The sequence below is a fragment of the Saccopteryx bilineata genome, chromosome 5, assembly GCF_036850765.1.
Source record: "Saccopteryx bilineata isolate mSacBil1 chromosome 5, mSacBil1_pri_phased_curated, whole genome shotgun sequence".
Taxonomy (NCBI): Eukaryota; Metazoa; Chordata; class Mammalia; order Chiroptera; family Emballonuridae; genus Saccopteryx; species Saccopteryx bilineata.
The window spans coordinates 193,813,105-193,828,665 of NC_089494.1; the positions used below are offsets into that span (position 1 = coordinate 193,813,105).

The window sequence follows — 15,561 nt, forward strand, 5'->3', positions numbered from 1 at the left end:
ACAAATGTCCATAGTATTCATAATAGCCTGCATGTGGGAACAACCCAAATATCCATCAACTGAGAGAGTATAAGCAAAACGAGACACACACACACACACACACACACACACACACAGCAATGAAATATTATCTGGCAATAAAAAGGAATGAAATGACACAACATAGATGAACCTTAAAAATATTATGCTAAGTAGATAAGCCAGTCACAAAAGAACTCACATTGTATGATTCCATTTATATGAAATGTCCAGAATAGGTAAGTCTATAGATTAGTTGTTGCCTGGGGATAGGGATTAAAGGGTGAGGAGAAGACCTGAATGACTGCTACTGTTATGAGCTTTCTTTGGGGGGTGATGAAAATGTGCTAAAATTGATTATGATGATGGTTGCATAACTGTGAATATATGTACTAAAAACTCAAATTGTACACCTTAAGTAGGTAAATTGTGTAGTATGTGAATTATAACTCAACAAAGATGTCTCAGGGTGGAAGACGGGTACAAAGTTGAGTTGGCACGCTGTCGTAGCAATACAGGTGCATACCTACCACAGATGCAATGATATGGCTGCTCATTCTGGAACGCTTACAGTTCTAGGATTAGTAATGAAATTCCATACTTATTTTGGTAAGGGAACTAACACACTGTAGAATGTCTATACTCAATATATATTTGGGTCCCTAGTGCCAAGAGTACGTTTCCAACTGATTTCATAAGTACTTCCCCAAAAGTATCGGGCAAATCTGCCGCAGGCAGTATTTCTAGGCGTGGCCTTCCTTTATCAGCTGCTTCACACCTGTGGACAGGCTGATCATCACAGGCCACCACGAAGATGCCGACAGCTGAAACTGTGTAAGCCTGTCTAGAAATGAATTCCACATAACAGCCTCATAAAGGGGAAGAAAAATAAAATAGTTTTTAAAATAAAATTTTGGCTTGCCTGACCAGGTGGTGGCACAGTGGATACAGTGCAGAGGCAGATTAAGGTCAGTTGAGGCCCCGGGCACATAAGAAAATATTGGGCCCCTTGTCATTAGAAAAAGTGTAAATTTGGGGTTTTGCGGGGCCCTTCAGAAGTCCAGGCCCAGGGCACACACCTGATGCCCTGCTGTTAAATCTGTCTCTGACAGAGTGTCGGACTGGGACACAGAGAACCCAGGTTCAAAAACCCCAAGGTCGCTGGCTTGACCGCAGACTCATCCAACTTGAGTATGGGGTCGCTGGCTTGAGTGTGAGATCATAAACATGACCCCATGGTTGCTGGCTTGAGCCCAAGGTCACTGGCTTGAGCAAGGGGTCACTTGCTCTGCTGTAGCCCCGAGTCAAGACATATATGAGAAAGCAATCAATGATCAACTAAGCCACAACAAAGAATTGATGCTTCTCGTCTCTCTCCCTTCCTGCCTGTCTGTCTCTCCTCTGTCTCTCTGTCTCTGTCACAAAAAAATAAGAAAAAATAAAAAAATAATAAAAGACGAACTGCCTGGAACTCCAGCAGCCCTCTGTCTCTCAGCCTCAATGCTCGCTGTTTTTTTTACACCCGGAAGTTATGGGGACATCTCTTCCCAGCACTGAAACCCTGGGCCAGGGGGCCTGGTGTGGAGCTGGGACCCCTTGCTCCTCAGTGGGGACCTCTGCAGCCAAAATATCCCTCTCAAGCCCTGGCCGGTTGGCTCAGTGGTAGAGCGTCGGCCTAGCGTGCGGAGGACCCGGGTTCGATTCCCGGCCAGGGCACACAGGAGAAGCGCCCATTTGCTTCTCCACCCTCCGCCGCGCTTTCCTCTCTGTCTCTCTCTTCCCCTCCCGCAGCCAAGGCTCCATTGGAGCAGAGATGGCCGGGGCGCTGGGCATGGCTCTGTGGCCTCTGCCTCAGGCGCTAGAGTGGCTCTGGTCGCAATATGGCGACGCCCAGGATGGGCAGAGCATCGCCCCCTGGGGGGCAGAGCACCGCCCCTGGTGGGCGGGCCGGGTGGATCCCGGTCGGGCGCGCATGCGGGAGTCTGTCTGACTGTCTCTCCCTGTTTCCAACTTCAGAAAAATGAAAAAAAAAAAAAAAAAAATATCCCTCTCAATTTTTATCTGCCACACATGGGTGTGGGACCAGCCTGTTCTGTGTCTCTGCCCCTCCTGCCAGTCTGAACGTGGCTTCTTTAAATCCTTCGTTGTAGGACTTACATTCAGCTAGGTTTCAGGTGGTTCTGAATAACGGTCGCTCTGTAGTTTAGTTATGTGATGTGATTGTGGGAGAACGCAAGTATCCCGTTTGCCTACTCTGTCATCTTGACCTTCAGAAGCCTTAGTTAATGATTTTTAAAGATGAAAAGGAAATTGTGTCTCAGCATCTTTAACCAAAGCACCTGACCATATTTGGTATTTAACCTGTAAATTAAGGAATACAATCTTCTATAAGGAGTATTAAAAAAACAGTTTGCAAATAAAATTCTATAACCCTCCCTGATCAATCGAAGGTTAAAAAGATGTCTGCGGACCTAATTCCAGGACTATTAAAGCCAAATTGTCTGTCAGCACCCAAGCAAGACTTAGACTCAACTCCCATTCCTTTTCTCCTTTACATATAGCTAGGATAATAATAGGACTACCATGAGGATTAATCATGTTAAGCACATCAAGATGAAGAAAGCTTATAAAATGTACATGTAGTTAACCACTTTTTTTGTGTGTTTTTTTTTTGTTTGTTTTTTCTGAAGTTGGAAACGGGGAGGCAGTCAGACAGACTCCCGCATGCGCCCGACCGGGATCCACCTGGCACGCTCACCAGGGGGAGATGCTCTGCCCATCTGGGGTGTCGCTCTGTTGCAACCAAAGCCATTCTAGTGCCTGAGGCTGAGGCCACAGAGCCATCTTCAGCACCCAGGCCAACTTTGCTCCAATGAAGCCTTGGCTGCGGGAGGGGAAGAGAGAGACAGAGAGGAAGGAGAGGGGTGGAGAAGCAGATGGGCACTTCTCCTGTGTGCCCTGGCCGGGAATCGAACCCAGGACTCCTGCACGCTAGGCCGACGCTCTACCACTGAGCCAACCGGCCAGGGCCAACCACTTTTAAAACAAATGTATCACAATACAAACTACTGTGTTAATTACTTAAAATATTGCAAATTTTTAAAGTCCCAAATAACACCTCACATTAAAAATGTTCATTAATAAGTATATATTTTCTTTTTCTTTTAATTGATTTTAGAGAGAGGAGAAGGGGTAGAGAGACAGGAAGAGGGAAGAGAGGGGGGAAAGGGAAAGAGAGAGGGGAAGGGGGAGAGATTAGGCAGGAGAGAGAGAGGCAGAGGGGAGAGAGAGAGGAAGGGGAGAGAGAGGGGAAGAGAAACATTGATTTGTTGCCCCATTTATTTATGCATTCATTGGTTGATTCTTGTATGTGCCCTGACCAAGGATCAAACCTGCAACCTTGGCATATTAGACAACATTCTTACCAACTGAGCTATCTGGCCAGGGCCAATAGGTATATATTTTCTGAAACATTCAAATATAAAAATGTAAAGAAAATAGGCTGAATACCATAGAAAGAATTACTTATAACTTTTGATTAAGCACACTAGAAAATAAAACTATTAAATGACATTCGTTCCTGATCCCCAGGCCTCTGGACCAGAAAGCTGTCCACTTACTAATCAAAAAAGTCAACACATCAACATTATCCTTATTATTAGAAAAGGTGTACAGCCTCCCAGACCACCTGCCACTCTTAACGAGGAAGGGCGGGGCCCCTAACTCATGTAGTGTCAAGAGCTGAACATTTTCAATGGCACCTCTGCCTTGCATATCAGAGTTATGCCCATGGAAGCATGCACTTCAATAACAGGAAGTCATTGTAGGATTTCTTATATTTCCTTTCAGCTCAGCTAGTTTGCTAAAAGCTGATTAGCATAACAGAGTTATCGAGTCCTTCAGATGCCAGATAGCAAACTAATAAGCTAGTTCAAAGTGTTACTTCTACCAGGAACCACATCTCTGTGAACTGAGGCTTTTGAGATGTTGTTTTATAACCTTCATTTATCAAACAGTAGGAGAGCTGTTACATATGGTGATAAACATTATAGACTGCTTAGACTGAATACAAAATGTGAATGTGAACTGGATTAAATTACCTCCAAGATAGAGGGAAGCTAACTCAGGAGAAAGTAAAAGGAACCATAGACATGAATCCAACAGGGCTGCACAGAAATGTTAGAGTCTGCTTATAGATTGTTACCATTGGGGTTTGCTATGAAAAGGCTTCCTCGGATGTGTATGCGAAATTTAAAATTTTTTAAATTTTAACATAGTTAAGTTTGATTAAACTAGATAATTGCACCTAACAGTTCATGTTTACTCAAGACAGGAAAAAAGGTTAGAGGAGGTTTATAATACTTTAGACAGTCATAATAACACCAGGATTAGTTTATGCTAACCCCAATACGGGAGATCAGAGTAAATAATGGGAGAGAAAAACTGTCCATTTAGCCGAAGAGTAGTGTCGACAATAGGCTGGCTGGGACTAAGAGAAGCACAGTAAATTAAGATAAAATTTTTTCAATTTTCTCTATGGGCAACCATTTCCTATTTTAGTTAAATAAAATATTTCAAGATTTTCTTAAGGTTTAGTTATAAATTAATCATTTTACTTATAAAAAGTCATCATTCTAGGAGAAAAATTTTTGTTTGCTTGCTTTATTGAAAAAGGGGTGGGACATACAAGTCTTCCTATAATACAACTCTGTAGCTGTATGTCTTAGGAAATTATGAGATGAATTCATGAGCAAAATATGAAAAAATTATGAATAATCATACAATGTCCTAATCATGGAAACCATCCCTGATTTGGGGTGGGGAGATAAGGTTGATATCACAATATAAGGGAGAGAATGAAGGATAGAAAAGTCATATGGGAGAAGAATATGCAAGTTATAATCCAACACTTTTATTGAAAAAAACTGAACACTGACTGCCCAAGCAGTGGCGCAGTGGATAGAGCGTTGGACTGGGAGAGGACCCAGCTTCAAAACCCCAAGGTCACTGGCTTGAGCATGAGCTCATCAGCTTGAGCATGGGGTCACTGGCTTGAATGTGAGATAATAGACATGACCCCATGGTTGCTGGCTTGCACCCAAAAATTGCTGGTTTAAAGCCCAAGGTCGTTGGCTTGAGAAAGGGGTCACTCACTCTGCTGTAGCCTCCCCCCGGTCAAGGCACATATGAGAAAGCAATCAATAAACAACTAAGGAGCCACAATGAAGAACTGATGCTTCTCATCTCTCTCCCTTCCTGTCTGTCTGTTCCTATCTGTCCCTCTCTCTGTCTCTGTCAAAAAAAAAAAAAAAAAAAAAAAGCTGAACACTGAGTTTAGATGGGGCTTTGTCATCCTGCTCATAAAAAATGTTTCTGGGAATCACAAGCATCTTTGCCCTTGACCTAAGCACAAATGAACGAGTCATGGACACACCTAAGCTAGGCTAAAGCACAAATGAATGAGTCAGGGACACAACTAAGCTAGGCTAAAAGCACAAATGAATGAGTCAGGGACACACCTAAGCTAGGCTAAAAGCACAAATGAATGAGTCAGGGACACACCTAAGCTAGAACCCTAGGCTGCCTAACACACTGGAAAAAGATATGTGCCTGCATAACCAGGAGTTTCAGTATTAGATGTGTACTTGAAACACCTTCTTCCCACCACAAGGGAAGTTAGTCACAAATGGGCAGCACTAAACAGAAATGACAGTACAAGAAACACAAAGTAGCCTCAGGAACACCAAAAGCAATTGGAAACTATTACTTGTTCTCAAAGAGGAAAAAAAGAAGCTAGCAAAAGCACTGTGGAGTGCTTTGTACCACTGCACTGTGACAGGTACAAGATGCCTCCAAAGAAATGAATTCATTTACATTGCAACTGTGCCAGCTAGAGACAAAGTATAAAGTATTAGTGTCTCACTGGTGGTGGCACAGTGGATAGAGTGTTACCCTGGAATGCTGAGGTCTCAGGTTCGAAACCCCGAGGTCACACGGGTTCATCTGGCTTGAGAACAGGCTCCCCCACCTTGAGCATGGGGTCGCCAACTTGAGTGTTGGATAATCAACACGATCCCATGGTCACCAGCTTGAGCCCAAACGTCGCTGGTTTGAAGCCCAAGGTCGCTGCCTTGAAGTCCAAGATCGCTAGCTTGAGCAAGGGGTCAATGACTCAGTTTCAGGTCCCTCAGCCCCCTGTCAAGGCATGTATGAGAAGCAATCAATGAACAACTAAAGTGACCCCACTATGAGTTGATGCATTTCATCTCTTTCCCTTTTCTGTCTGTCTTCTCTGTCAAAAACAAAACTGTATTAGTATAAACTGATATGTGATAGTTGGCAGGACAGACACAAGACACAGGTTCAAATAGAAGAATTTCATCTTGGTGTGTTGCCTACACCACTAGCTTCTACCTTTCCTTCCCCTCACTCTTTGTAATCCTTCATACTGCAAAGTCCTTTGGTCCAGGCAGTGATGACTCGAAATCTCAGACTTGCTCATTGTCCCTAGAAACATTTTCACTGGGGACATGGCCTTCTAGCAAGCTCCCCCCAAATACCACAAGGGTTACCTAGGGGTAGCATTCCTACGGGCCAGCGCCAGAACAGACTATCTGAAACAGGGTTTGTCTGTCATCAACTTCCCCTCTGTTGAGAGCCTGGCAGCTCTCAATAAGCATATAGAGAAAACAAGATCATTCACTTTTCCCACTCATTAAAAATAAACCTAAATGGTACCCAGATTTAGAACACATCTACCAATGAAAAAGTTCAAGAAGAGAGGGAGGTGCTCACCCACATAATCTTTCCATTCAAAGAGGCACAGTTCCACAGCTGCTACGGGGTTTATAATTAACAGACAAGCTTAACCAGAAACAGAAATTTCTGGAATCTATTGTAATTTACACTAGAACCTTGTTTATTCCAAATTTAGATTATAAACGCCAGCTGGATTCTGTGGTTGACTCCGAGAGCCTCCTTGGCATGCCTCTAGCTCAGGTCTCTTGCAAACACTCAGCCTTGCCTACAGAGAGCACTGACCTGACTCAAGGTAGAGGAAGTAGAAGACTGGCTGCTCCTCACTCCCAGTGGCCCACGAACCACCCACCACTAGCTCCAAGGAGCTATGTCAGGAGGCTCCCCTGGTGGAATGTCAGATTGCACTCAGATGTGTTCACCATGGTGACTTCCACAGATTTTTGCCATCATGAGATTTACAAGGATTTTGTTTACTTTCTCACCTGAATCTTCTCAACCCAGGTTCTAAGACAAAGGTGTACAATGAGGCATCCTAAGAGATCAGTTCTGCTGGGACACTGCCTGACCGATGGCACAGTCTCAGAGACAACAGACAGGAAGGAAACCTTCGCTGGCAACAGTTAGCTTGGTGAAGTCTACTTTCTCATTTGACTCTACTTCAAGAGCTACACTAGAACAGGAAGTCTCCTTTTACAGGACAGGAAAGTTGAGGCTCTGACACACAGAATCAGAGAGCAGTAATATCTCCACTAGGTCTGTCTGACTCTGGAGTTCACCCTAACCACGCTGTCACTGCAGGAGTAATAGAGAGATCTCCTCTTGGTCCCCAGATTATACCCTTCAAAGGCGGACCCGCATGAATACAAGTCCTTCAAGGGTCATTGGTGTGAACTGGGCCTAAAGGATCTTTAATGAAGCTTCGGTATCTTGATTTGATTTGGATTAAATAAAAAATGTCAGCAAGTAACAAAGAAAATTGCACATGTCCATGCTAGTATGACAAATACAGTATGGTCATAATTTAAGTCCCTACCTTATCATTTCTCACTAAAAGAAGACTCATTTAAATATCATCACCACTATTCCGAGTGCAGCTGAAATCCAAAACTAAGAAAGCACCTCATAGCCTAACCAGGAGGTGGCACAGTGGATAGAGCATCAGACTAGGATGCAGAGGACTCAGGTTCAAAGCCCCATGGTTGCTGGCTTGAGCCCAAAGGTCATTGATTTGAAGCCCAAAGTCGCTGGGTTGAGCCCAAGGTCTCTGGCTTGAGCAAGAGGTCACTGGCTCAGCTGTAGCCCTCCCCCCCCCCCCGGGGCACATATGAAACCTATCAGTGAACAATTAAGGTGCCACAACAAAGAATTGATGCTTCTCATCTCTCTCCTTCCTGTCTGTCTCTGTCTGTACCTCTCCTGTCTCTCTAGCTAAAACAAACAAACCAACAACAACAAAAAAACACCTCATAGGTACATCTACGCTATATATACATATATGACGGTCTAACTTAGATGCTTCAGACATAAAGAGTGAAAGGAAAAAGAACTGAAACCAATGGACTTTAAATATGCACAACCCCTATTATTATTTTTATTTTATTTATTTATTTATTTTGTATTTTTCTGAAGCTGGAAACAGGGAGAGACAGTCAGACAGACTCCCGCATGCGCCTGACCAGGATCCACCTGGCACATCCACCAGGGGGCGACGCTCTGCCCACCAGGGGGCGATGCTCTGCCCCTCCGGGGCGTCTCTCTGTTGTGACCAGAGCCACTCTAGCGCCTGGGGCAGAGGCTAAGGAGCCATCCCCAGCGCCCGGGCATCTTTGCTCCAATGGAGCCTTGGCTGCGGGAGGGGAAAAGAGAGACAGAGAGGAAGGAGAGGGGGAGGGGTGGAGAAGCAGATGGGCGCTTCTCCTATGTGCCCTGGCCGGGAATCGAACCCGGGACTTCTGCATGCCAGGCCGACGCTCTACCACTGAGCCAACCGGCCAGGGCAACCCCTATTATTAATAAATGAAAGACTCTAAAACTTAAGGAATCTAATTAGCCCCCGACTTTCCAGCTGCTCCTTTCTCACTACCCTCCAGCAACAGTCTCGCCAGACTATTCCCGTTCCCTGAACAGGGACTGCCCTGGGTGCACTCAGGTGTGTGCAATAAGCTTGGTGTTCCTACCACCTTCATAAACATACATACGCATTTCCTGAATCCTACTCAGGCTTCCTACTCAACCCCCAAAGGCAGATAAATCCCCCTCCCTTCCTACCTCCGGGATGTTCTTCAACTTACCTCACACAATCTTCCACACTTGTTCCCTGGAGCCAAGTTATCACTATCTCATTTGCTTTCTACTCCTAACACCAAGCACAGTGCTTAGCCCAAAGTACTTAACGAAAGCTTGTACAGAAATAAGCAAATGAGTAAGCCTTTAGGAGGAAAAGTTAAGGGAAAATGCTTCTGATGTTGATTGTATGAGGACTATTCAAAACAATCACAATGTCTTAGCATTCAATTACAAGAGGAAAATATATTTCTCTAAACTACCTAGTCAACTTCCTCCCTGGTAACTGATTTAACATACATTACCTAATAAGATGAAAAGGAAAAGTCTGGTTTTCCATCAAAAGGCTTGAATTAGACACAGAAGTTCCAAACAGAATGGGTTCCTGCACCGTTCAGAGAGCACCCGAGAAAGATGAACCCTCGCTGAGGAAATCTTCCACCAGCGCCCCTCCTCCCACCCCCCAGCCCCACTCCCCAGCCTGTCTCACCACTCACCAAGGCAGATGAGATGCACTCACCTGGCTTGTTTCCTTCCCTCTCATGGCCCAGCTGTCCCTTGGTGTTCAAACCGCACGTGTAAACCTCCCCGTCCTCCAGAAGGAACACGGAGTGGTTTCCTCCACAGGCCACTTCCTTGACTTTCCTGTCGGATATAAATCCACACACCTGTGGCTCCGCCACAATCCCTCGCAGGTTACTGCTGATCCCAGGTTGGCCCAGAGACCAATATCCCCAACATAACATTGTTCTTATCCTTCAGTGAATCATGTAGCCTAGAAAAGAGTGTTATAGAAGAGGATTTAAAAAATAGGTCAGAGAAAATCACATCGAGTAATAAATGTAATCATTTGTTTAAAAAAATCTTAATATCCTTCAGATACCTTGCATCTCAAAAGAATACATATTAATATTGTTGAGAGTAGTCATGTTACAATAATGTTATTTTTGTGTTTTATTAAGAATTTAAAACACATTTCTAAAAATATTTTGTTTGTGTAGTGAATTGTAAACGCAGAACGTGGTTTTCAGATCACTGATAAGGAACTCCCGAGTACAGGAGACTTTTTTGCTAAAACAATCTTAGCAAACCATATGGTAATAACAGTTTTGAAACTACCTTCATGACTTGATCTTGTTCTTTCTTATTGCACTTTTACTTTGAGTATTCTATTTATTTAATTAAAAAAAAATTTTTGAACTCCTTCAGGTAGCCTATTAACATGGGTAGGTAATTCACCACTCAAAATAAAAAATAGAAATGGAAACAAATGTTACTTTTCCGTCATTTTCTCTTACACATCCTCCTGGATCAGAGTCAAGATTCATTTCCTACCCAAGAGCCTCTGGAGACTATTCCAGCCACAGTCGGCCTGCATCCCTCCTGACACATCCACTATATGGCCCTGATCAAAGACTTTCTTTGTATCTTAACTTAATTCCTCAGCCAGATTTTAATTGCCTGAAACCAGTTAACCACCATGCTGTTGTATAAACATTATGGGACTATAATCTGCATACAACATCAGGGTGGTTAACTCTCTCACAGACTGGCATGAAATTTCTGGCAGACCAGCACCGGTCGGCAGACCAGTGGTTGAAAACGACCGCCTTAAACATAGACCACAGTGTAACATACACTTCTTCAATCTAGCAGGTTTGCAATCAGCTTTTAGCTGATTGATTACTGTTGACTCTAGCCCAAAATTTCACTACTTTTAAAAATTCATGCTTCACTTTCATACAAGCAAAGACAAAATTTCATCTCTATCAATTCACACCCAGTAGGATGTGTATAACCAAAACGGACAAATAAAAAATAACATGTGTTGGCGAAGATGTGGAGCAAATGCAGTTCTTCTACATTGCTGGTGGGAATGCAAAATAGCAGACGCTTTGGAAAACAGTCTGGCAGTTCCTAAAAAAACTAAACATAGAGTTACCAAATAATCCAGCAATTTCACTGCTAGGTATATACCCAAGAGAAGTGCAAACAGATGGAGATGGACAAAAACCATATGATTTCACTTATATATGGAATTGAAAAAACTAAATAAACAAACAAATGAAAGAGAAACTCACTTATAGATACAGAAAATATATTGATGTTATGCAAATGGGAGGAGTGTTGGAAAAGATGGGCATAAAAGGTGAAAAGAATTAAAATGTACAAATTTCCAGGTTAAAAAAATAGTTACAGGAACATAAAGTACAGCATAGGGAATATAGTCAATAATATGATATTTTAATAACTATGTATCATGTCAGGTGGATACTAGGCTTAATGGGGCGATTACTTTGTAAGGCATATTGTACACCTGAAACTAATATAATATTGTATATCCACTGTAAGTGAAAAATAAATTTTAAAAAACAAATAGGAAAGCCTGACCAGGCAGTGGTGCAGTGGATAGAGCATTGGACTGGGATGCAGAGGACCCAGGTTCGAAACCAGCTTAAACATGGGGTCACTGGTTTGAGCATGGGATCATAGACATGATCCCATGGTCGCTGACTTGAGTCCAAAGTCGCTGGCTTGAGTAAGGGGTCACTCGCTCTGCTGTAAACCCCCCCCCCAGTCAAGGTACATATGAGAAAGCAATCAATTAACTAAGGTGCCGCAATGAAGAATTGATGCTTCTCATCTCTCCCCTCCTGCCTGTCTATCCCTATCTGTTCCCCTCTCTGTCTCTCTCACACACAAGAAAGAGCAAGTAGGAGAAAAAGAGAACTGCAAACATACATCCTTACAAAATTGTGTACACAAATGTTCACAGCAGCATTATTCATATTACCAAACGGTAAAAATAACCCAAATGTCCATCAACTGATGAATAAGTTAAAAGTGGCATTTTATACAATGGAACATTATATGAAATATTTCAGGAGAGGCATGAAAATAATTAACAAAATAAACTATAAAACTAAATCTCAATTTGCTGTCTTAACTAGCAAGTTCTGCTGCTTCTTAAAATTTTTATTCCTTGTTTAGATTTTAGAACTAAATAATAATAATAAGCTTCTATGTTATTTTTTTAGTTAACTGCAAAGGGAAAGGAAATAAAATGAAAATGGGGGAAGGATTGAAGGGGACAATATATATATTTTAAAAGACCAGCAAGGGCCCTGGCTGGTTGGCTCAGTGGTAGAGTGTTGGCCTGGTGTATGGATGTTCCGGGTTCGATTCCCGGCCAGGGCACACAGGAGAAGCGCCCATCTGCTTCTCCACCCCTCCCCCTCTCCTTCCTCTCTGTCTCTCTCTTCTCCCCTCCCACAGCCAAGGCTCCATTGGAGCAAAGTTGGCCTGGGCGCTGAGGATGGGTCCATGGCCTCCACCTCAGGCACTAGAATGGATCTGGTTGTAACAGAGCAAGGGCTCAGATGGGCAGAGCAACACTCCCTGGTGGGCATGCTGGGTAGATCCCAGTTGGGCGCATGCGGAAATATGTCTCTCTGTCTCCCCACTTCTCACTTCAGAAAAATAAAAAAATAATAGTATTTATGGCACAGGGTTAGTATGAAGATAAAATGAGTGATATAAAATACTTATTAGCACTTTATAATATGCTTATAAAACTATTGGTAGAAAAGACAAACTCATGAAACATTAAAAATTAAGGAAGATTTTAGTATAGATACAGTAGTTTATCAAACTGGGAAAATAAAATTAAGATTATGTAATCTTGCTGGTCTTTTATTTATTTTATTTAATTAATTCATTTATTTTATTTTTCTGAAGTGAGAAGCAGGGAGGTTGTCAGACAGACTCCCGCATGTGCCAGACTGGGATCCACCTGGCATGCCCACCAGGGGGCAATGCTCTGCCCATCTGGGGTGTTGTTTCTTTGCAACCAGAGCCATTCTAGTCCCTGAGGCAGAGGCCATGGAGCCATCCCCAGTGCTCGAGGCAACCTTGCTCCAAAGGAGCCTTGGTTGTGGGAAGGAAGAGAGAGATAGAGAGAAAGGAGAGGGAGAAGGGTAAAGAAGCAGATGGGCGCTTCTCTTGTGTGCCCTGGCCGGGAATCAAACCCAGGACTTCCACACGCCGGGCCGACACTCTACAATTGAGCCAACCAGCCAGGGCCATAAATACTAATTTTAACCTCATCTTCAGAACAAGGCTCAAAGAGATTAAGAAGCATGTTTAAATTCACACGGATGAAAGGAGCCAGAACCAGGCTATGAATTAAGAGATAATGGATGAAGCCTGACCTGTGGTGGCGCTGTGGATAAAGCATCGACCTGGAACGCTGAAGTCACTGGTTTGAAACCCTGGGCTTACCTGGTCAAAGCACATATGGGAGTTGATACTTCTTGCTCCTCCCCTCTTCTCTCTCTCTCTCTCTCTCTCCTCTACGTCTAAAAATGAATAAATAAAAGAATCTAAAAAAAAGAGATATTAGATGAGATTAGGCAGCTTAACCAACCAAGTATGTGTCCAAAAACATGGTATCAAGAAGCTATCATTATATATGTCTACACAGAAGTCTATAATGCTCACAGCAGCTTTATTCATACTAAATAAAAATATACATTAACAGAGCATGAATAAACAAACTGCAGCGCATATATATATTATACTATTTATATATATAAATATATATATTTTACATATTTTCTATATTATATATAATCTATATATTATATATATTATTAATATAGATATATATAGATTATATATAATATATATATATTTAGCGAGTGACAGACAGGGAGAGAGATGAGAAGTATCAACTCATAATAGACTGCAGTATTTATACAATGGGATACTAATCATCAATAAAAAGGAAGGAGGGGGACAGGCCATGAATGAAATGCACTTAACAGAAAACTGCAACTCAGTGTGGTAGCAACCTTTCTCAAGAGTGAAGGTTTTTATAAAGTCACTCAAAGGTGTTATCGATTGCATTTTTGTCTGTCTAATATCTCTCCACAAACTCCTTGCTGTCTTGTAACAAAGTCTACCCCCTCTTGCACAAGAATGAGCATGAGTTTGACCCTGGCCAAACCAATCAGAAAACAGTGCCCAGCCCTTGGCCAGATAGCCCCGTTGGTTGGAGCGGCATCCCGATGTGCAGAGGTTGCCAGTTTGATCCCCGGTCAGGGCGTACACAGGAACAGATCTATGTTCCTGTCTCTTTGTCTCTCTCTTCATGCCTATCTCTAAAAAAGAGGGGGGGGGGGAATACTGCCCCTAAGCCACTGTGATTGTCAGAAACAGGTATCCACTTCTACCTGGGCCAGAGTCCTGAGCCATTCAATTCTGTGGAACTCTGATAAAAGAATGTCTTTTGCTTCTGAAGGATAACTGAGGCTACTGGAAGCTAACCTCCCTGCCACATAGAAGATACCTGTAAACGTTTCGAAGCTACCAGCCACAGACGTTCCAAACTAAGAGACAGAGCCCCGGCGGTGCTGATGGAGCCTTGGGCCCCCGCGGGCCTGCGCCAGCACCGCCACCCTCACGCTTCCTCAGCACAGCTGTTCTTCATTATTTGCAATTCCATATCTGCGAATTTGCCTACTCACTCACTAAAACTTATTTGTAACTCCAAAATCAATGCTCAGAGCATTTTTGCAATCGTTCCCAGACATGTGCAAAGAGGTAAAACATTTGAATGACTCTATGCACATATTGTCAGCTAAAGTCAAAGATGATGATTGGTTGGCCTTCAGAAGTTTCAACTCTCACAAGCGGTCTTTTTTGCAGTCTATTTAGCGCCACATTTTTCACATTTTTATATTTTTCTGTTGGTAATTATGCTGTTTAAAACAGTCCCCACCTGTCCAGGCTGGATACCTTAGTTGATAGAGTATGGGTCCGAACACAAAGGTTGCCAGTTCAATTAATCCCCGGTCAGGGTATATACAGAAATAGATCATTGTTCCTGTCTCTTTGTCTCTGCCTCTTTCTCTCCCCTCTCTTCTTTCTCTCTAAAATCAATAAATAAAAACAATTTTTAAATGGTCCCCAAGCATAGAGCTGAGGCATTATGATTACTCATTAAATTCACCCAGCCACTTGCCTTGCTCAGATTCCACGATTAATAAGCAACCTTAAATAACTTGGTTGCCAAGGCAGACCCTACTATGGGGAAAGAACATCATGCCCTGCTGGCCAAAGCATCCCAGGTTTCTTGGCATTTCTACTTCTCATTATTAATTCAGCATCCTGAATCTATCAGCTTCTTATAAGTTTGTTTAGTATGAGTCAGTCCTTTAGGATCAGCTATACTCTGAGTGCCTTGGACAGCTGCAACTGACTAACAGAAACTATTTATGAAAAAAGACAAGTAGAACTATTGTTTGGAACCCTTCCCACCTGAGTTATAGTAGTGAAATCTTTAATCAGTCAAATAAAAAGTACTTACTAAGAGAAGTAACTAAATGGCAACCACAACTAAGCTGTATTCTTATGAACCTCTTATTAACCCTAAGAGGAAATCTGGTCTAGGTCATTCTGATGCTTTGCCAAAACTACAGCAGGAGACATGAAAATCCT

General features: G+C 42.8%; 1 protein-coding gene across 9 annotated transcripts in view; it reads right to left on the reverse strand.

Moving 5' to 3' along the window:
- Positions 1-15,561, reverse strand: part of HERC3 (HECT and RLD domain containing E3 ubiquitin protein ligase 3) — a 157,099-nt gene that overhangs the window by 134,584 nt on the left and 6,954 nt on the right. For 4 of the 9 annotated variants that reach the window (XM_066233618.1, XM_066233621.1, XM_066233619.1 and 1 more), the window contains exons 3-4: positions 13,342-13,442; positions 9,581-9,835 (exon numbers count right to left, since the gene is read on the reverse strand). In XM_066233618.1, coding sequence (XP_066089715.1) covers positions 9,581-9,806 — 226 coding nt within the window. In that variant the 5' untranslated portion in view covers positions 9,807-9,835; positions 13,342-13,442. The other 5 variants (XM_066233620.1, XM_066233623.1, XM_066233622.1 and 2 more) reach the window with 3 other exon arrangements.